Source organism: Gambusia affinis, linkage group LG05 (assembly GCF_019740435.1).
Source record: "Gambusia affinis linkage group LG05, SWU_Gaff_1.0, whole genome shotgun sequence".
NCBI lineage: Eukaryota > Metazoa > Chordata > Actinopteri > Cyprinodontiformes > Poeciliidae > Gambusia > Gambusia affinis.
The window spans coordinates 12,238,319-12,260,612 of record NC_057872.1 but is presented as its reverse complement, the minus strand read 5'-3'; the positions used below and the strand labels follow the sequence as shown (position 1 = coordinate 12,260,612).

The following is a 22,294-nucleotide window of genomic DNA, read 5'->3' as shown; positions in this document are numbered from 1 at the left end:
ATCAGTGAGTTTACTTGTCCAGTCGGTCTGGAAGCTCTAACGACTATCTAATTTTAGATCTCTAATGGAGAGGGGAAACAAGTCAATGTGCAAAACATAAACTGAAAAGAGAGCTCTACTTTTCAAAGAAAGAAAAATACCTCATGTTACAACGGATGCATTGCAAACTGAATAGCAGGGAGTGAAAATAAGAGATAGAAGCAGTCAGAAAGACCAGTTGCTTTAAAAAGGAAAGAGATGAAGGGGAAGAGTAAGTGGGAACTACACTCCTCGTCTCTCTTTCTAAGAGCATTAACTCTGGAGTATTCTGGTGGTGACAGGAGTGTCAGGGTCAGATGGCTGCTCAGCCTGATTAGACCAGCTCACGGCAGATCCTCAGCCCAGCACACACACTGTACTCCTGCAGCAGAAGAGAGCTACGAACAGGCACATGCAGCACATTGCAGTGACTACAGAGCCAGCCAGAAAGGACACCAAGAAAGGGAGGAGGTTAATGTTCTAGTGGGTCACAGATAGCTACAGGTGGTTGTAGAAATACTTCCCCTCCTGCTTCTGGATGTCTTTCTTGTACGTTGTGGAAAACTACTAAAAATGAGGTGACTGAAAGCCAGAAGAACTGAACAAAATCTGTGTTTGGAGGGGACACTGAGGACCTAAGTGGTAAGAGTAAACTTCTACAAATGTTGTTGCTGCTGTTTACATGTTGCCCGATGTGGTCAAATAACCAGAAGTAAAAACAAACAAAAACAAAACAAAAAAACCCCACTCTAAACGTTTGCTGTGGAGTGCTGGTGCTTGCCATGATTGGAATCAAAAAAGTTTGACAAATTCTCCAGAAGCGACACGGAGGAGGAACACAAGAGTGCACAGCTCAGTGCCATTTGTTGGCACCAAAAATTTGATGCGTCATAAAATCAGTCACTAGTATAGATTGAGCTATAAATACAGCTGTAGGTATTTAGTGCAGGTTTACTATAACAGTGAGTCAGCTGATTGTAATGTCAGCAGACTAACCTTTTTGTGGTTGCTGTTGCTTCAGGACTTTGTTTTAATTGACTTTTTGCCTCTGTTTTGGATTTAGCTGTTTAACAGTCAGAAAAGGTAAGACATAAGCTCTTGACTTACTCTACCAAAACATTTCTGCAGGTGTTAAACTGAAAATGAGCAAAGAAAAATGAGTCGTCAGAATTTATCCAGTGTGTGTGTGTTGTGTGTATGTGTGTGCTGTCATCACAGCAGGCCTGCTCAGATACCATTTACATTTAGCTTTAAATCAGAGCAACATCATGGACTCATAATGTGCATAACAAACATTCCTGATGGGCTTTTTCTTCTACACAAATAGCACATCAACATAACTGCGAATTGGCTTTACTGCTTTAAATGGACCTGAGTGAAAGTAAAAAGAGAATCTCTATCCTGATTATAAACAGCACTGGATAAATGACTAATTATAGATTGTCAACAGGCTCCTGGTAGAGTGAGTCTGTGTGTGTAGGGTGTTAGAGATGACCGCACTTTACCTCTGGGCTTTTGCAGCTTGTTTTTCGAAGAATTTCTGAAGAAAGCAGAAGGTAACTTGTTGACTGGAAGACTCATAGTTTTCTGATTCCATCAATATCTTGTCTGTAAAATCTTTTAAAATAAAGAACTCAAACTTTCATTGAGGAATGAGGTCCTATTTAAAAGAAAGAATTGTTATAAAAAATGCAAAACAAGAAATAATAGTCGAGAAAATGCATGCAACAAAACAACTGGCTGTAATCTATTGGACTCTATTCTTTGATGCATAAATGGAAAATCTTATAATTCCTCAATTTTCCACCAGATTCATAACTACCAGCTCAATGAAAGAACTTGCAACACATTTTTATTACTCTTACATGTTAAATTTCTTGGAAAAGAAGCCATTGAAGTCACTAATAATTCAAGTAGGCAAATTAGACGTCAAAATAAACCAAAAATAATTCTATCAATACTCTTCTACCTGTGACACCTTTTTTCTTGCACTTTTTAATCCTTCAGTTGAATCACACAGCATAGCTGTAGCTTCTGTTGCAATTTGCTCCAAGTAAATTGGTCAAGTGGAATGAAGGAATTTCCATTTTCTGTAAGCACATAAAAGTCTGGTACCAAAGACTGAAAGACTGCAGTTACTTTGTCTCAGCTATATTTAAGGAACCAGTAACACGGCTTAGACAGTAAATGTCACTTAGCTAAAAAGGATAAAGTGCAATGATGGATTATAAGTTTGCATCCACTGATTAATCTAAATAATATCACCAATGTTGATGTGAAGTAAGAAGATGGCAACAAGTATTTTCAAATAAAATGATATGGATGGTTTTGAGTTAAGTTTTTTATTTTTATTTTAAAGAATTATTTTTATATATTAAAATACTAAGACATTTACAACAGACACAAATACTTGGATATAACAGCAGGGACAATTTATACTTTCTTGCTGTATGATAACAATATATACCATAATATGTTCTTAGATATTTAGTATTTAGAACTAGTTTGAGGAGAAAGGCAAGCAAATGAATGATATCAAGTTGAGTGCAAATGATCCAACAATTATGATATAATCTGTCAAAATATACAATTATCATCAGCACAAATATTTAAAGATGCATCGGGAGTATTCTGCTCTATGTAGTTATTTGTTACACAAAACCTCAAGGGAAACTTTTATTGTATTCAGTAAATACAAACAAATACAACTGTATTGAAACAAACTGACAAGAAAGACGGTAATAATAAAAATAGCCAGTTGCTTCATCAAAAAGGCATCAACCTAAAGTTTTCAGTGAAATATGTCATAACCTGCTGTGTCAAATGCGTCCAAATCATTATCAATATATTATTAATCAAAATTTTAAAAATTGTTGTAGCAGAACATGCACCAACGCATGCACGATCAGAAAAATACAGGAACCAAACGTCATCTGAATATCCAATAACAGAATTAGTACATGAACACTGAAAATACAGAATGCAAAGCCTGTATTTTCAGACTTTGTGTGATTACACAGAACATATTGAAATGTTTTATAGCAATATTCTTAAAAATGTACTTTGCAGTTTCCAGAAAATCTCTTCAACTTTAAAGAGTAAATACAAAGTAATCAAATTAAAGATCTGAGGACTCTTGCAACTGTTAGGGTGAAAATATTATGTGGCAATTTAAATTAAATTAAATTTGTTTGACAACTTTGTACAAATTTCTCTCATTAATTCCTATTTTTATGGAGGGTGCTGTAAGCAATTAAAGAGACAATTTTTCCATTGGTAACTACTTAGTAATCTCCTTAGCTTCTGGCTGATATTGTCCATCTTTAAAGCTAAAAACCCCCCACAAATATTTGTTTTTTTTTGTATTTTCTGTTTCAGAATTGTCGGTTGATGGCGTTTATGCGGCGGAGTGGGGACTACTGCCACGCTCAACACATTTAGACGGAGTCTGGGACGATGCTGCGCCATGCAGTCTTGGGGCCATGAACACTGAAAGAGCGCTATCATTTGCCTTATGAACTCACCAGCTAATGGGGTAGCAAGTGGAGATTCAGCACTGAAAGCTGAACAGAGAGAAAAGGAGAGAAAGAGTGACTGAGAGAAACAAAAGAAAGCAAGCATCAGAGACAATCACAAGCATAAAAAGTAAGAGTGACACAGTGTAGACTACTGGACTATAGGACACAGGCATCAGATGGCATAACAATCTGGAAGACACATCCGAAGGACTGGTGAATATACATCAATTAAAACAGGAAGGAGGTCCATAATCATCTGGAGATTTAAGTTAAAGACAGCTACAAACTACTACAGCTGAAGGTAAAGGTAATATTTGGTCACTTGATCTGGATAAAATGTTGTGATAGGCCATTGCTTGAGCTCTTTATTACAACATCTTCAAGATATTGTGAAGGTAGTTCTGCAGTAGTTGTTCTATAGAACATGACAATGTAATACATTTTAATGGAACAGGTAAGACTATTTTGAAAGACATTTTAAATGACAGTTTTAATTACTGACTATAATTTTATGTTCAAATACATCTGGTATATGTTCACACCTTAACTACTGGACTCAAGATATCTGACAGCAGCCCATTGTCAGTAAATGTGTGTTTTCTGTGAATGTGTCATAACATCTCTTATTTACAGATTAATTATACTATCACAGATCCTGTTGAATAATACAAATTACAAACAATAATTTGTATTTTTCGGAATGCTATGGGGAAGATCATGTTGAACGAAACCGGGCGAAGTTACAACTTTACACAAGTGAGGTCAAAATCTTAAATCCAAATGTGCATTTATGCATTGTATTGTTTTTGACCTGGACTGTCTGACTTATCTAAGCCGAAACTAGGTCCAATAAATTGCATCAACAATGATCGATTAAATCTTGACCAAAAGAAGATGAGATTCTTTGTTTTAATACAAAAAATGAATTCACTTACACACAATGCAGCTCTTGTAAGTCTATTATGCTCAACTTTTGTTTTATCAATAAAGCATAAAAGAATCAGATGGCATCAGAGCCAAAGTTCAATCACCAAAAAAATGTAAGTCCTCCGTCTTGATTAATTTTATTTTCTGCTCTATTTTAATCAGTGTCATTGTCGATATTTGTTTTAGGAACTTTAAATTTTATGTAATAGCAATGACTTATATGAGTCAGTTTATTAGAAATATTGCAATATTCCATATTTACAGCTGGCATACAGGGAGAAAAATATTCACTAAAGAGTTGTTTGATATTTTGATAGATTGATTAAAATTGTGACTTTATGGGCAAAATAAAATAAATATAAAAAAATATAAAATATAGTTTAAATCATTTGTATAGATAAAAAGGCCCTTCAAATTTTAAGTGGCTCAGACATCCTTAGCCAGTACATACTCAGTATGCTGAAGGAAACTTTTACTTTGAACCTTCTACTAACACATTCCTGCTACATTATGAAGGTCAGAGGTCTCCTTGCAGAGTCAAAGGTTAAACAAGCCACCATGAACCGTCCTGCTCCTGTGGAACTGTGCCACAAGAACATGAGATTCCTCATCACACACAACCCCACTGACAGCACACTCAACTCCTTCATAGAGGTGGGTGTGAACTCAGAGTGCCATAAGGAAAATAACCTTGTTAACGTTCAAACCTATGCACACAAATGACATTGTCCTGTTCAAAAACTATTAGTAAATCCCAGTTTTAAAGTATTTGACCCCTAACAAATTTCTAGCAAATTTCTTCTGTTTGTTGACAATTTTTTTTATCCAGAAATGATTAACAGCGTAAATTCACATATGCTGCCCTTTTCCAAATGGTGATTTATTTGCTTAAAAAAAGCTGCACAAACTAACCTGGCCCTATGTACAAAAGTGACTGCCTGTAATTCACCACATTTTTAGAAAATTTCACCAACTATGCTTTTTAAGGAAAAAAAAACAAAACTTAATTATTACCTGTCAGACAATGTTAATCTACTCTGCCTGCTTGTGGTGGTCAGAAAGGCCAATGGCCACAAGATTGCCACTATTAGCTTGTGTAAATGTGTGCATGACTGGGAATGATCAATGTCATTGTAAAGTGCCTTTGTGGGTCCAGAAAAATGCTATGTAAGTAATTTCATAAAAGACATCAAACAGTACCACATTATTCTCATGCTCATAATCCAAATACTATTTAGTCAGTGTGCTTAAGGAAACTTTCAGCATAATGATCTGTATGACAAATATATCATCATACAATTTGGAAATGGGTATAAAGCCATCTCTAAGTTTTTGGAACTCCAGCGTGCACTAGTATCATCATCCACTAATGGCAAACACATGGTTACAGAAGAAAGCCCTCCCAGAAGAAGATGGCCTGTTAAAAATTATTGCGGAACGTGTGAAATGACAATTCACAGCATCTTGAACAAGTACAACATCTACAACTCTGCAGACCTTAGTTGCCTCGTTTAAGTAAAATTCATGGTCAACAATAAGAAAGAGACTGACAAAAACACCTGATGATCACAAAAATCTTCAATACCTTTGAGAAAATATTCAAAAATATTCACTAGGGAAAGTGTGTGTCTTTTACATCTGCCATGAAACTAACACAGCATTCCGGAAAAAAGATCATACAAACAGCCAAACATAATAATGCTACAATTAAATTAGCAGGCTTTTTTACTGCTGCAAAAGCTGGACAAATTAATATAACTGATGGAACCATAAACACTGGTTTATATCTGAAAAAAATCTGAAGTTAGACAACAAGAAAATGATCTGAAGCACACTTGCAAGTCAACCCTTAAATGACAAGAAAAAACAGTTTTGCAGTAAAGTAGCCAAAGTCTGCACTTGTTAAAACCAAGTCAATGAATTGCCCCAAAGCCCTTGGACCAGGTTGGTTTGGATATCTTGGCACTTCTCTATTTATTATTTAATGTCTGATATTGATATTTGCCTAAGATCAAAAACTTGTTTTACAGCTATATCTTTAATTGTTTCACCACTGTTCTTTCCATGCTTTTCCTTTGCACAGGTCTTAAAAAGGTACGGAGTCACAACTGTGGTGCGTGTTTGCGACAGCACTTACGACAAAACTCCTCTTGAGAAAGATGGGATCACCGTAGTGGTATGGACTCATATTCTTCATTTCACACATTCTTCATTTTACACACCTAAACACAAAGATCCTGAGATTGTACTCCCTTTCAGGATTGGCCCTTTGATGATGGAGCCCCGCCCCCTAACAAGCTGGTTGATGATTGGCTGACTTTGTTGAAGAAGAAGTTTCAGGAGGATCCTGGGTGTTGTGTGGCTGTTCACTGTGTTGCTGGATTGGGAAGGTAAAAGATAAAGGACGAAAATAGCTCAAGGAAAAATCAACAACTCTGAAACATGAATTGACACAGTCGTAGCAGTGAATGTTTGTATATACATACATGCAGGGCTCCTGTACTGGTGGCTTTAGCGCTGATAGAAAGCGGGATGAAGTATGAGGATGCCATTCAGCTCATCAGGCAGTAAGTTCTCACAATCTATTTAAGCTTGAATTTGAACAAATCATTATTGCTACGCTTTGAACTATTATCTATAAAACACCACCACACTCTATATAGATTAAAATTACACAGAATATTTCTATTCAGACCAAAATGCATTTTTTAGTATAATCAAATGATTACTCCAGCAAGTTTATTATTCTTTTAATATAACCTTCATCATAAAGAAACAGCCCTACTTACTCAGCTAGTGGAATATTTGTTCTGATATTAATCCATCCATTGTCTATACACCCTTTCTCCCTAATGGGGTCGGGAGGGTTGCTGGTGTCTATCCCCAGCTAACATTCCGGGCGAGAGGCGGAGTTCACCCTGGACAGGTTGCCAGTCTGTTGCAGGGCAACACAGAAAACAGACAGGACAAACAACCATTCACTCACACCTAGGCAGAATTTAGAGAGCCCAATTAACCTGACAGTCATGTTTTGGACTGTGAGAGGAAGCCGGAGAGCCCGGAGAGAACCCACGCATGCACAGGGAGAACATGCAAACTCCATGCAGAAAGACCCCCGGGCTGGGAATCGAACCCAAGACCGTCTTGCTGCAAGGCAACAGCTCTGCCAACTGTGCCACTGTGCAGCCCGCCAATATTAATCCAGCTCTATGTTTTTTTTTGTGTGTTTTTTTTTTTTTTTCAAAAATGGAGTAAAAAAAAGAAACAGGTTTGTGCTTTTAGAACAGATCAATAAGCAAAAGATTTTCAGTGCGTTATCATACCAGCATTGCTGACCAAATGAACCTGCTGACATCGGTAGCAATGGTGCAACTTCTGAAACCGACTCAGAGAGAAACGGTTGCATATGTCACATTCAGACAGTTGGATTCAAGGAGTAGTGGCTGTTTGAGTGCACATACCAAAACTGAATTTTAAAGATGTTATTTTGTAGAGTATCTATCATTAAGATAGACATGAGGTGAAGAGTGCATTCAGTAGTTTTTAAATGATATTTCCCCCTAGGAAAAGACCAACACACAATTCCGAGTTCATGAGGAAGATTTGTGCTAAAAAAAAAAAACACATGTGATGCAGAAAAATTGATTTGATCTAAGTTTTTTAAGTTTACTGGTAAAATCTATCAGACAATTATTTAATAACTTCTGGTATTTCCTTATTGTAAAACTATCCACTGTCTCATTTGTTCGTTACAGGAAACGCAGAGGAGCCATCAACAGTAAACAGCTGACATACTTGGAGAAATATCGATCGAAACAGAGACTTCGTTTCAAAGATCCTCACACGCACAAGAACAAGTGTTGCATCATGTGAAAAAGCACCTTCACACACAAACACTGAAAGACTACCTACACCCCTCACGAATGTCTCAGGAATCCAGTTGTATAGGCCTTACAGTGACTACACCGCCTCTCCCTGCAAATGTTGCTGCTATTGCAAGTTTTCATTTTTCCTTTTACTGATTTCATATCTATTAATGAGTTGCATCATTTTCGGAGTTATAGAGAATAAAAGTGGAAAAAAGGTGAAGAATTTATATTAAAAGTCAGAATGAAATGTCATAGAGTTTGGTAGCTGTAGAAAACGCTGAGAAGATCTTGGAGCCTCATGACAGGTAAGGCGTTGTTCAATTAGGCACATGTTTCATCTTTAGAGTTATTTTATTCTATTGTGCTAAAGGAAATGTGTGGAATGGAACAAATTTTATTGCTTTTTTTTTTTTTTACTTTACGGCTGATGGTTGCTGCTCCACACCTAAACCTCTCTATGTTTAAATATCAATGCAAACAAGGTGAAGACTGCGTTCAATATTTTGTCATTTGAATTAAATCAGAGACAAACCTTAAATAATTTGCTCCATTAAAAAAAAGAAGTTGGTTATGTTCTTGGATATTTGATCTTTGGTATTGGATCTGTTACACTTCCTTAAACATATTTTGGCTGTGTTTACATCACTTGTGTTTTTCCTGAATTATGTGTGTGCGCCACTTTTTCAGACACTTTATATTTAACAAAGCCACTTTTGGTTGATCATACTGCATGCACTTTTTATATGTAATAAGTTTGTCCGTGCCCTGAAGATAATTTTCTTATTGTCTTAAACAATAATATTTGATTAAACAAATAAGAGAAGGAAAAGCAAAAATATCAAAGCAAATTATGTCAAGATTGTTCATCTGATATGTGTGCACAGTGTGATTTTGGTGCCTAAAGCTATAGAAAATGTTGATGAATTTTAGGGCTGGCCTGAAGTGAAATTTTGATGTAATTGAATATAAAATAAACAAAAAAAGAATTAAACAACAAAAAGCTGTAAATGTCAGCTTTTTACATTTATAATGTAAATGTTTTTGCAATGTATAATAAAGATTCTGTCAACAACTCTAATTTATTACCAATTGTTTCCTTTGTCACTTTTACACCTATTCCTACACCCTCACATTTGCTTTCTACTGAACAATATGATGTAATCAGTCCAAATCATCATCCTGCCACTACTGTGTTTTGCAGTTTATATTACGTGGTTATGCTGATATGCTATGTTGGGTTTACTCCAAACACGATGCTCTGCATCTTGATCTAATTTTCACTTGGCATTGTTTAAAAGCCTTGTGGTTCATTCAAATGTAATTTAAAAAAGAGAAGAACAATGGCATTGTACCATATAATTTTTAAAGAGGAGAGGAGTTCATTTGTCTATTCTTCCCATCAAGCCACACAATGTTCTTTTTCTAATTGCATTGTCTTGGACTTAACATGTAATACTTTAATTTAGGCTTTTTATTTTATTATTATTATTATTATTATTATTATTATTATTATTATTATTATTATTATTATTATTATTATTATTATTATTATTATTATTATTATTATTATTATTATTATTATTATTATTATTATTATTATTATTATTTGCAGTTTCTCTAAACCCCACATCTTCTGATATTGAGTTTCCAAGAATACCAACTGCTTAAATGGTTAGCAATGATCTTGAATGTTTTCCTTCTATATAAAAGAAGTCACTGTATGATCTCCAAAATGTTTGGAAGTGACCCTATTAGTCCTTTGAGAACAAAGGGTTGCAACACTGATAGTTGCAGATAGTTTGTATCCTGGCATTGAGTGGAGTCACATCAGTAAACTCCTGACCAGCAAACTGCAAATTTCCAGCTTTTATCGACGTGGTCACAAAAAAATAAGGTTAATTTTCCAATACATATCTATTGAAGGTTTCTAAATCCCAGGACTGCATGTAACAATGAAACATACATTCAACTGACATAATGTTTACTAGAAAAAGTTGTCAAATCCCACAGTTTCATCTCAGTTAATGAATATTATTGTTTAGTCATCAAGTAAATAATTTCAAGTCCTTCTTGCTACTAACTAAATAAACCTTGTACAGGTGGCAGAAAAGAATGTAATATGCCCTAAAAAATTAAGTATTGATGACTGCTTATATAATTACTATTTAAGTAATTTTTTAGCCAGCCTGTTGATAAGATGTCGATTGTGTCTTCAATCACTATAATCAGCCTTCTTAAGAGACAATTGTAACCAACTTCAGTAACCATATCTCTTAAATCTCCTTTATGCCAAATTTTTCTTTTATATGCCTTAAATTAAACACTTATTTTTTTTCACTGGACAAATTAACTTGCTTTAACGCTTATTTTCTCTATTTAAATGCTGTTTGCATTGTGTAGTTGCAGTATTATCTTCCCGTCACTTGGGGGCGCTGTGAGGTTACCTGTTCAGAAAGTCTGCTGCTTGTGCTATTTGCTTCCGCTGACTGGAGGGACTTGTGTCGCAGATTCGACAGATATTCGTGACTTTCTGGAGTATGTACTTTTTAAATGTTAATTTAGATGTTACACACTGCCGTAACGTTTCTTAATCCAGCGCATAATTAGTTTACTTTTTATTTTTGTTGTCGCTTGACAGAAAATGAATGGAGAAAAAGCAGGTAAGAATTTCAGTTAATTTAAACGCGAATATGTTGGTGGTGTCCTCATTTTGTTTTTGGTCACTATGGTATTTACATACAAGGAGTACTGCAAAAGTATTCATAACATTTACGTGACATTCATTTTGTCACAAGCTACAAACTTTACGGTATCTAATGTGCTTATTCTGTAATAGACGGGAGCCATAATTGCAAAGTGGACTGAAAATTATTTGTATTTTCAAAGGTTTATGCAAACAAAAGTGTCAAAAATGTAACATGTTTGTAATCAGCCACTTTTATTGTGTAATTTGATATTTGTACAAACACAGCTCTTTAGTGAAGACTTCAGAGGGTTATAGAAAACATTAGACAAGAAAAAGCATCTTAAAGAGCAACAGATATCCCAGGGTAACTTTTACAATCACCATCCAGTTGGAATGAACTTGAGCCATTTTGCAAAGGATAATAAAAACAAATCTACTTTCTTGAAGTAGAAATATCCAAAAAGATTTGGATTTCTCATTCCAGCAGTGTGAGCTATTGACTCAAACACATACACAAAATTATACCTGTGGGGAAAAAATTAGCCTAACATCTAACAATTACACACTACTTTGTGTTGATTTGCAACATAAAACATTAATGTATATCTTAACTAGTATAATATATTAGAACATTAAATATTAGTAAAACATATTAGACTTTGTAGTTGCAACATGACAAAATGTGCAAAAGTTCGAGGGATATGAATACTTTTGGAAGGTGCTGTATGGTGCTCGTGTGTTGACCTCTGTAACCCCCACCTTGAATACTTTTTGTTTCTGTCCCTCCAGCTGGCTCTGTGTTTATGTGTCGCCTGTGCAACCTGTTCTCGCCCAATCGCTCCGAGCTGCTGGCACATTGCTCCGAGAATCACCCCCAGCATGAGGCCCCAGACAGCATTATTACTGCACTGCAGCCGCTCATAACTGAGCCTGTGGAGAAGCTGCTAGGTAAAAGTACTATGGTGTTTCGAGAATCCCCTGCAAGTTATTTCAACTAGTATTACTCCATTCACTCAAACAAGAATTAAGTACTGTTATTTAACATAAAATATAGTATTCAAACTGTATCCAATTTATTGCATGAAGCCATGTATGAACGTGATGAAATGTAATACAAACAAAAATTAGAACAAAGAAAAAATGTTGTCATCCTGAAACACATCCTAAATTGGCATTCTTCTTTCTTTTTCCTTGTTACTGGGTCTGGCTCTTAGACAATCCAATCAAGCGAAAACGAGGAAGACCAAAAGGTTCTACAAAGAAGTTACAGGGAGACTTGATGGACCAGACCACTGTTGCTGCTCAGAGTGCAGAAGAAAATCTGAAAGAAAAAGAATCGAGACTCAAAGATGGACAGCAACAGTGTGGTTTTGTCAAAGATGGTACTGTTTTCATTTACATATTACCCATAATTCTGTCATTTTGGTCTTCAGGGTAACTACATTTGGCCCAGATAGCATTTAAATATGCAACAGATGGTGTTGTTAATGCTTCTTGTTGTCTTTCTTCTATAAAGGTGAAAGTCAGGATGGGATTTTAGGACGTGAATGCAAAGTCTGCCATCGCACATTCAGCAACAAACGACAAATCCTCAAACATATCTGCCTTAGAGAAGAAGATGAAGAGGACGATGTCCAACAGCATGGTAAAGATAGAGGGAACAGAGGGCAGTAGCCCAGCAGTATAAAGTCTACTGTTTTTACTGCTTTTCTGTAAAAGTAAAACCTTTACTGTTGCTAGACTAATTTGGACGTAACTGTTAAGATGCATTTTTGAATGAATGATTATTTACTCTCCAAATATCCCACAATTGTTAGAAAGAAAAATAATACCTCGTGAGAATTGGATTTTAAGTTGTAACAATTAACAGATGAAGCCTTGTTAGGAATTACTTCAGGTGCAGAAGAAGATGTTGGTTCCAGAGGAACAGATTCAAACCAAACAAAACAAAAACCAACAAGATCTGGACTGAAAAGACAGAAAGGTGAGTGTATTATTTCAAGGGCACATTTTGTAGTATTTTATTACCAAAGGAAACTTTTTTTTGTCTACATTTAGATACCAGCAGCTCTAATCTCACAAGCGTTAACCGAGTTTGCAGCGAAAGAGGAAAAACAACGGGACAGAAAAAAACTCTGATTAATGTTGTTCTGACAGAAGACGAAATACTTCCAGGTTAAGCTAGTTTTAATAGTTTTGTATTTTAGCTACAAATGTTATTTTAGACGCAAAGTAATGTTACCTTGAATGTAGCAGGTGTTTGCAAAATGGTGACAGTAGAAAATACTTCAGCAGAAACAGAGTCTTCAACTATTCAAGGTCAACATCAGGTAAGCAAAAATATTAGTTTGCAATATCAAAGGGTAACTTCTGCAAAATTATAAAATTACCAGTTTTGTTAATTATCTTGCAGTGACAGTTTGTGCTATGAGTGCTAAGACTCACTGCTCAGAGTAACACAGTCTAGGGGGCGCCACATGCACAGGAAAAATGGCTAATTATCATATATTATTGTTCCTTAGTTAGCCCGGTCTTTATTTCATCATATATTGCTAAAAGGTCAAAATATGTAATGAGGAATTACAAAATGGTGGGTCCCGGCAGGATGTTATTTATTTCTTTGTTTTTAGTGTTTTTAATGTTAATGTTGTTTTAAAGTAACATTAGGTTTTTTTTGTTATTTTTTAGAAAATAATTTATGTAGTCGGGATTGTTTAGATGGGGTTAGGGTTACCAGTACCCAGACATCTGTGTTTAGGTATTGAACAGATCTACTTTTAGTAAAGTGAGGAACTTTTGTTTTTACAAAGGTGCATTTAATAATCTGCATTGCATTCTGAATTGCACCGTTTCCTATGAAGAATTAAATTTTTCTATCAAGTTTTAAGAAACTATTTACTTGGATCAGTGAAGTCTATCTTAAGTTGTTGGGTTTTTTTATTGAATATTTTGTCTAATCAGTTTCTTGCAAGTGGAGTTACATCCTGTGAAAATAACCAGACACCACAAGACGAGCTAAGGTAAAGAGAAATCTCTGTTTTCTTTTAGTTTGAATGAAAAGCATGATTTGAAATTTTAAACACTAGAAAAACAAACTTATACAATTTATGATTCAGAAAAAATGAGTATTTGTAGCAATGGGAAACATTATAGTTTTTATATACAGATGTGATGTTGCTTTGTTCTCCTCACAGCTCGAATCTGAAGTCAGAAACAATTGGTTCAATCAGGAAGGGATTCCAGGAATATTCCATCAAGCAAAATGCTACCAAGTAATATATAGTATACTGCCAATATCTGTCAAAAGCAATTTTATAAATTTTTTTAAGTTAATTAATTTTGCACAAAATTACAGTTTGCCTTTTAAAACAAAGTTATTTGTATGTTAAAAATTTAATTTTTATTGCTTTATAAATCCAGTTACGATGCTGACAACACTATTCCTCCAAATGCATCAACAATGAAATGAGTTAATGTGTGCAAAAAATATACTCTGTTTCTTTGTTTTAGTTTACTCCAGAGCAAGCTGAAGATCTTTGCCTGTGACTTTTGTAATAAGATCTTTAAGTTCAGACATTCATTGGTTGCCCATCTCAGGACACACACCAAGGAAAAACCCTTCCAGTGTCCACACTGTGACTACGCCTCAGCCATCAAAGGTAACTCACCAAGTTAGTGGAAGGAGATAGGAACAGTTCAGTATTAAGAAAAAGAAGAAAATGTTAAGTTGTTTGCATTTTGTTCTTTAAAGCTAACCTGAATGTTCACCTGAGGAAGCACACAGGAGAGAAGTTCAGCTGTGATCACTGTGCCTTCAGCTGCCTCAGCCCAGGACACCTAAAGGTGGTGTTATTGTTACGCTTTGCAATTTCGATTAGCAGCAATTTCATTTGTCATCTCATTGTTAAAGCTGTAATGAAACATTTGTTGATGCTCTAGCACTTCCTAACTTCATGCTTATTATCTGTGTCTGTTTTTTGATAAGGTTAGCTTAATTTCTTTGGTTGAAATGATTGTTACTAATTCCCTGTTGATAAATGAGCCTCTACATTTCTGCTAATGCAGGTTCACATAGAGAGGGTACATCTGAAGATGAAGCAGCACTGCAGCTTTTGTGAGAAAAAGTACTCTGACGTAAAGAACTTGTTGAAACACATGGAGACACGGCACAACCTGAAAGACTCTGCTGTCCTCCAGACCTACCAGCAACTAAGGTGTGATCCTTCATAGAGGTTAATTATTGTAATATTAAGATAGATCATCATGGGCATAAATTTCACAGTAACGTAACAGGTGCCTCCGGACGTGTGCCTTATTGTTTACATGAAGCGTTCGTTTCTCAAAGTGAAGTACTCACAAAATTCGAATTTATTGTGTTTTTTCTCTAATCCACACAAGGTCAAAATTCTTAAAATAGGCTCAACCATAAATGTTTGCATGTATACATGCACAAACACTGATATTATGGTAGAAATGGCTTAACAAGAACCCATAGACTCTTTGTTGACTCTGTGTTGCCATCAACAAGCTCCTGGCATATTTATGTCTACATATTTGTATACTCATCTTTGGATAAAATAACATGCTGTTATCACATTTTATAAATTATAAAACCAGTATTGATCAGCACCTTCTTTGTCCTGGTAATGTTAAACTTGCTTCAGTGTGGATAGCACCTGTAGGTGTTTGAATTGTTTCCAGTTTATAATAGGCTGGACCAATTGCCATTTATCTGAAGTGACAATCGGGATTAATGGCTAAAATTTAAGAATCAAGAGGGGAATGATTCCCAAATCATCCAAAGTGGTTTAGGGAGGATCCCTCAAAATTAATGATCAGCTTTGTGGCAAAAGCTTACCATTTCTGATAAGAAAGGTAGCCAAATATTTAGTCAGAGTAATGAAAGAATCTTGTTGATGGCCAAAAATGTGTGGTTACTCTGCAGCTTGAGACATTAGTCAAAACAGTAGTGGGGACGTAAGTGTATATTTGAGCCTCTATGCCTTATGTGGACCATCTGTGGATTCCAGAAATTCTACTTGGATTCAAACTTGTGTTCCCAGTTATTTTGTTTACAACTCATTTGCAATGTTTCTAATCTTTAAAAGCCCTGAATTAATGTAACCTTCATCCTCATGCTAGCTCTGATGAATGGATGTAAGTTCATGACCAGAACACATTTTCTTTAAGTTAATTCTAGTTTTTTTTTCTAATATCCATTCAAGACTGTAGGGCAGGGCCCAGATTTCCAGTAATGAATTTTACCAACTTGCATGCAGAAATAACTTATAGCTCCTTAAATTTGTTTCTAAACATGCCTTTATGTAAAGATTTAAACAAAAATATTTTCAAAATACAGCAGGTGTATTTTTTTTTTCTTACACATCTGCACTTTATGCAGGTTAAAGACTCGTCAGGGTCTCCGGCAGCTCCTGTACCACTGCCCCACCTGTAACCGACGCTTTAAGAACCAGCAGGAGCGAGAGCGCCACCTGCTGATCCATGGGCCTCAGCCACCCTTTGCTTGTCTACTTTGTGACCACACTGCAACCAAGATGGTCGCCCTCGCCGCACACATCAGGAAGCACCTCTTCTTGTACGTGTGCAGTGTGTGTAACAAAAAACTGGTCAGCTCGCAGAGGCTGAGGGGTCACCTGGAGGAGAGTCATCCTGAGCTGGACATGGAACAGACCTTCATCAACTGTATCAGCATCAGCTACTATCTGATTCCGCCCGAAGGAGGTGGAGAAAGTGAGGAGGGCGGGGAAAAAGAGAGGGATGCAACGTTCAAGGAAGGTGAGGCCGCCGGGACGAAGATAGAAGGCAACAAAGGTCTTGGTGGAGATGAAGAGAAACTGAGAAATGATGGGAAGCAACAGCAGGAGGAAGAACAAACCCAATCTGTGCAGATGATGGAAGAAGAGAAAGAAGACAGAGTGAGCATAGGTGGAGCTCAGAAAGAATCCCAGGACAAATCCAATGAGGCTGCAGCTGAGGAGAAATTACTTAATTCAGCTGCATGTGTTTCTGCTGCTGAGGCACATGCAGAAAAAAACGATACGTCTTCATTACCCATTGGCGTCCACAGCTCATCTCTGAAAGACAGGACTCAAGAAAACACACAACCAGATGTCGTAAACTCATCTGCAGTCAGCAACACAGGAGTTTCCAACTCTTCAAATTCACCTGGTGATATACATTCATCTTCAGCTTCCCAGGTAGAAATCAGCCAAACCTCACCTGCAGAGAAGGTACATTTAGAGATAATGTAGCATCCTGAAATATAATGGAACCATGACTTTGTTTCACTACTTTGGCTCACAGTTTAAATTTTAATGGCTGCATTATTGTTCAGATTATTTAAAAAAATATTATTTTCAATCAACTCTGTAGCTTGATTTGTTTTTTTCTTACACAAGATCAGAAAAAATCCAGCTGTACAGAAACTTAGTTTGTTTCGGGAATTTTTAAATTTTTTTTGTTATACGTAATATGATACTATTTCTGAACTGAGGAAGGGTGAAATAAAGTATGCAATGTATTATTTAACAAAACCGGTTAATTAAAGCGTGGCACTGAACTTAGAAGAAGAAAATAAATGAGACTAAAGAAAAATAATAAAATTAGATGTCTGTTTATCAAATATAAGATGTCCTGCAACACTGTTCAGAAACATCCTCCTACTGAAGAAGCGTGCAATGAACAGAGATTTTACAATGATTTATCCTAAATTATCCTAAATCATAATCAACAAATATTCTCTATAAAGTTCCGATAGGCTATCACAAGTTTATTTAGTCCTGCTCGTTTTGATCTTAAAGTTTTTCTCTTTGGTTCCTTTTGTTTTTCTATCAGAGCGCCTTCGAGCAGGTGTTTTCGTCTCTTCAGAAAACCCGCCTCGATATGGAGACCTATCAGAGGCTCAGAAAAATCTACGGAGACCTTGAATGTCAATATTGTGGTGAGTTAATAGTCGTTATGTTTTATTGTTTTTCTTTTTGTTTGTTTTTTTATTTTGAATTGCGGAACCAGCTGTTTCAATCTCATAGATTCTCCCTCATAGGTAAGCTGTTCTGGTACAAGGTTCATTACAACGTCCACGTCCGCACACACACCAAGGAACACTTGCATTACTGTTCAAAGTGCAGCTACTCTTCCATCACCAAGAGCTCACTGAAACGGCACCAAATCCAGAAGCACAGTGACCTGCTGCTGCCTTGTTCGAGTCCTGGCTGCAAATACTCCACACCTGACAAATACAAACTGCAGGCACATATGAGGACTCAACATGAACAGGTAACCAGTCAGAAGAGATCTGTTGTATTATGCCAAAATTTATGATGGAGGTTCAACTTCCAGCATGACAATGACTTCAATCCCTTATTTAGTTGTTTATACGCTAGGAACAAAATATGTTCTTTGAACGGCCCAGTCAAAGTTCAGATGTAAATCCTATTGAGAATCTTTGGGAAGACATAAAAGCTGATGTTTGCAGATGATGCTCTCCTTTCAATCTGACCGAGCTGACCTAGAGCAGGGTATATAAATACACACTATGTTTCCAGAGTTAGAATTTCAACATAATCTATCACAAAAGATAAAAAAAATACAATGAATATGTGAAAAAGTTGAAGAGGTATGACAAGTTTTGCAACGCTCTTGTTTATTTCTCCTGATGCCATGTTGTGGTTGTTTACAGGAGAGCTGTGCTGTATGTCCCATCTGTCGACGCACTTACCCACAGCACAGATTAAGGCACCACCTTAAATCATCCCACCCAGGTAAGAAAAACAAATTTATTCCTAGTAAAACAGAACAAACAACACCATCGGTATTCGATAATGTCTTCATTTTAGAATTGCATTTAAGTGTTTCCTTTGAAAACGTTGTGACTCGTAAGATTTTCCTCATTTTCATTGTGGAGGAGCCAGCCAGTGGTTTCATGATTCTGTTTTTTTGTTAATGTGTGTATGACAGATAAAGTACCTGTTGGAGGTAAAGGACCGATGGTGCAGCGTGCAGAGAAGTGCCCTTACTGTGACTCCTACTTCCTGAAGAACAGCAGTGACTTTCAGCAACACATCTGGGCCCATCAAGGTGTGCTGGAAACTCAAATGAAATATGCTATTGCTGCTGAGGTCTGCAACAATAACATTCGTAGTATGGTGATTGTATCCTTACTTTGTCAGCTGAGCTTCCATCTGTTTCTGCTTCCGCCTGCCTGCCCTCCACAGGGAAGGAAGAGACACACTTATGTTGCTGAGGCAAATGACCAGATGTAATGTAGAGGGTCTTTGCAACAGTTTGTCTGTTCAACATATTGCACCATGTTTTTTACTCTCTTGTGTTTCTCTTTCCGTGAAGTGGTTCAGATTGTTTATGTATCTCAACTTGAGCAGCTGTTTGTTTTGCTTGTTAATTTTTACCACCACATGTTCTTCTCGGCCTCTGCCACACTCCCGCTTACCTTGAAGAGCTGTTTACCTTGAAGTTACAGCTGCTCTCAGGCTGAGTTGCTGCAGACAGATAGCCAGCACAGGTGTTAATGAAGGTCTCAGAGGAAGCTGGCTTTTTTTTTTTTTTTTTTTTTTATCAGATCTGCAGCTTTTACATTTCTGCTGGTCCGGGGGTGTTTTTGACACTCATCAGCAATGACAGCTGCAGCTGCGAACGAGCCAAAAAAACAATTCTATTGTCAAAGAAAACCCAAAATTTGACTATTTTAATACAGCAAAATGCCACTCTGTTTACATAGGTAGCCATACAAAACAGTGCCTTGTAAAAATATTCTTATCTCTTTAACTTTGTTTGATATTGTTTGCATATCATACAATATTGATGTTGTATGCAATATAATAATTTGAAATATAAATGCATAGCTTTTTAAAAATTATTTTTATTCTCAAGCAGATGTTTAAGTATGTTGGTCAATGACCTAGTATCTTCATGAATTTGAATACAATGCCTCTTTTAAACAGACATAATGCTTTCACTTCCATAACAGGGAGTAACCTTGTTACTATTAGTATTTTGTTGATGCACAGTGAAGAAGGTATTGTTAATATGTGTGTCAATCTGGTTAGGTTTGAAGCCCTACGTCTGCAGTGTGTGCAGCTACTCAAGCTGCAATCGGAGTAACCTGAAGACCCACATGAACCGACACAGCAGTGAGAAGCATCATCTCTGTGATCACTGTGGTAAAAGGTTCAAATCTAAGCTCACGCTGAAAAGTCACCGACTGAACCACACAGATGAAGGTAGGCAATATATGGTTCAGCTAAGTTATTGGCATAGATTAGCAGAAATGGAAAAGAAATGGTGGTAATCGAAGGGGAAAACATTCTGTGTCTGTTCAGGGAAGAGGTTTCGATGTTCGGACTGTCCTTTTACGTCTGTTTTTAAACCTTCCTTGCTCAGACACATGGAGCAGCATGCTAAGTTTAAGGTAGGAATCCACATTTAATAAATGCACCCTCGGTTTGTATTTCTATTATTTTTTAACGATCCACAGAAAATAATGTACATATCATCTGTTTTTGTAAAACAAAGTGTAGTTTGAACACAGAGATTCTGCACTAAAATGCCTAAACCTACTTTTATTGGCAATCTAATCTGATTCATACCGTAACATGAATTTGTGTTTTCAGCCATTTCGTTGCGCTCACTGCCATTACTCATGTAATATTGCTGGTGCTCTGAAGCGACACTTCAACATCAAGCACCCAGAAGAAACTTATGAGAATTCTGGACCAGGACTGCCAAACTCTGAAACCCTGAAACAGCAAGGTGCTTACCTCCAAACTCTGTCAGCACATCTGTCACAATCTCTGAAGTTCCATTTAATTACAGCAGTATTGAATATATACTAGATAGAAAATTAAAGGAATGCCATGAAAAACTAGAAAACTTTGGCTTTCAAATGTGTAAAATTTGTGCATAAAAATGTGGTCGGCTTCATGTCTTGTTCTCCTGTGCTAGGTGGGATGAAGTGCCCAGAGTGTGAGTTTGTTTATGGAACAAAGTGGGAGCTGACCCGTCACTTGAAGACCAAACACAATTTGAAAGTAGTCGAGGGTAACTGGGAGGTAGCTGGTATACCAATACACAAAAAAAACAAAATAACAACAACAAACATTTCTGTCTGTCTCTCCATCCATTCGTCTGTGCAACATGACTCCATATAAGCATTTGTTTTCCCACCATATTCCTTTCCTTACTTCCTGGCTGTACACTTTAATAAATTTGGAAAGAAAAAGAAATAGTTTGTGAAACATGTGCAGGTGCCCTGTGATATGACTATAAAATAAGTCTTGTGTTTGTCATGTTCAGTGCTTTTCATGCAGTCTGTCGTTGTGTGCCTGTGCAGGTGGCTGAGGAGACAGAAGCTCAGTATGTGTCTGTAGAGAATGAAGAACACCTGACAGAAGCACCTTTAGCAGTCCTGGAGGACAACAGTAAGCATGATAAAAGCACAATTAGTTTATTAGCCGAGTTTGTGAAACTCCTTTTGCCGCATTCACTTTTTTTGCTGTTTCCTGCACAAATAGAGTTGCTCATGTCTGATTCTTTTTCAAGTGCTTTGCAAAATTCTCAAAGTGCTCTGGTCAGATGAGAGCAAAATGTAACTTTCATTCTCTACATGAAATGTGTGGTGGAAATGTGATGGTGTGGAAATATTTTTATTCAGCTGGGACATGGAATTCAAGTAGAAATATTCAAGGTGTGGCAGAACAACACGTGAAATAGTGTAAAGAAAATTACTACTTCAGCGAGTGTTCATTTACTTACTGTGTGAAACTGATGTTCTTCTTCAGTGATGACAAGACTCGAATACATTTTCTCAGGTAATGTCCAGCAGATCACTGAACTGAGCTCAGAGACTCACAGTGCAGTAGCCTCCGTGGTAGCAATGGCTCCAGGCACAGTGACTGTAGTACAGCAGGTAAATATAATCACTGCACTTTATCGGAAACTGATTGGTTCTTTGAATCTGCATTGACCTTAAGCTATTGGTAAAGGTGCAGGTTGCTCAGGATCATGAAGTGGGTGATTGCAGCAACCAGCTGATGGTGGTGAATGCAGATGAAGGACTCGATGGCAACCAGGTGATGGTGGTGGAGGATGGACATGGCCTGGATGCTCTAACGGTCCTCACTCAGGGAGAAAACACTCACCACTACATCGTATACATCCAGGAGCAAACAGTGGAAATCAACTAGCAGTGTTCACATTTCAGCACCATGTAGCAAGTGCCAATAAATTTAATAAATAGATGC

The 22,294-nt window shown here is 36.7% G+C and overlaps 2 protein-coding genes across 6 annotated transcripts; both read left to right on the top strand.

Moving 5' to 3' along the window:
• The first annotated feature begins 291 nt into the window (after positions 1 to 291).
• Positions 292 to 9,410, top strand: LOC122831247 (protein tyrosine phosphatase type IVA 3). Of its 3 annotated transcripts, none has more exons than XM_044117310.1 (7): positions 292 to 660; positions 3,397 to 3,837; positions 4,999 to 5,117; positions 6,547 to 6,639; positions 6,723 to 6,853; positions 6,956 to 7,030; positions 8,219 to 9,410. In XM_044117310.1, exons 3-7 carry the CDS (start codon positions 5,022 to 5,024, stop codon positions 8,334 to 8,336), a joined length of 513 nt encoding a protein of 170 aa, XP_043973245.1. In that variant the 5' UTR covers positions 292 to 660; positions 3,397 to 3,837; positions 4,999 to 5,021; the 3' UTR covers positions 8,337 to 9,410. The 3 variants fall into 3 exon arrangements, with proteins under 3 accessions (XP_043973245.1, XP_043973244.1, XP_043973246.1); XM_044117309.1 differs by having other exon boundaries at positions 294 to 660; positions 4,980 to 5,117; XM_044117311.1 differs by lacking the exon at positions 292 to 660 and adding an exon at positions 966 to 1,101 and having other exon boundaries at positions 4,980 to 5,117.
• Positions 9,411 to 10,773: 1,363 nt separating this feature from the next.
• Positions 10,774 to 22,291, top strand: LOC122831181 (zinc finger protein ZFAT-like). Of its 3 annotated transcripts, none has more exons than XM_044117183.1 (24): positions 10,774 to 10,992; positions 11,808 to 11,966; positions 12,233 to 12,400; positions 12,535 to 12,663; positions 12,904 to 13,002; positions 13,077 to 13,193; positions 13,275 to 13,348; positions 13,980 to 14,038; positions 14,213 to 14,290; positions 14,529 to 14,677; positions 14,770 to 14,861; positions 15,084 to 15,232; positions 16,420 to 17,269; positions 17,874 to 17,979; positions 18,082 to 18,314; positions 18,718 to 18,799; positions 18,996 to 19,115; positions 20,102 to 20,275; positions 20,375 to 20,463; positions 20,666 to 20,804; positions 20,997 to 21,103; positions 21,385 to 21,472; positions 21,863 to 21,960; positions 22,037 to 22,291. In XM_044117183.1, exons 1-24 carry the CDS (start codon positions 10,974 to 10,976, stop codon positions 22,235 to 22,237), a joined length of 3,579 nt encoding a protein of 1,192 aa, XP_043973118.1. In that variant the 5' UTR covers positions 10,774 to 10,973; the 3' UTR covers positions 22,238 to 22,291. The 3 variants fall into 3 exon arrangements, with proteins under 3 accessions (XP_043973118.1, XP_043973119.1, XP_043973117.1); XM_044117184.1 differs by having other exon boundaries at positions 10,786 to 10,992; positions 13,272 to 13,348; positions 16,420 to 17,236; XM_044117182.1 differs by having other exon boundaries at positions 10,786 to 10,992; positions 13,272 to 13,348.
• Positions 22,292 to 22,294: the final 3 nt, after the last annotated feature.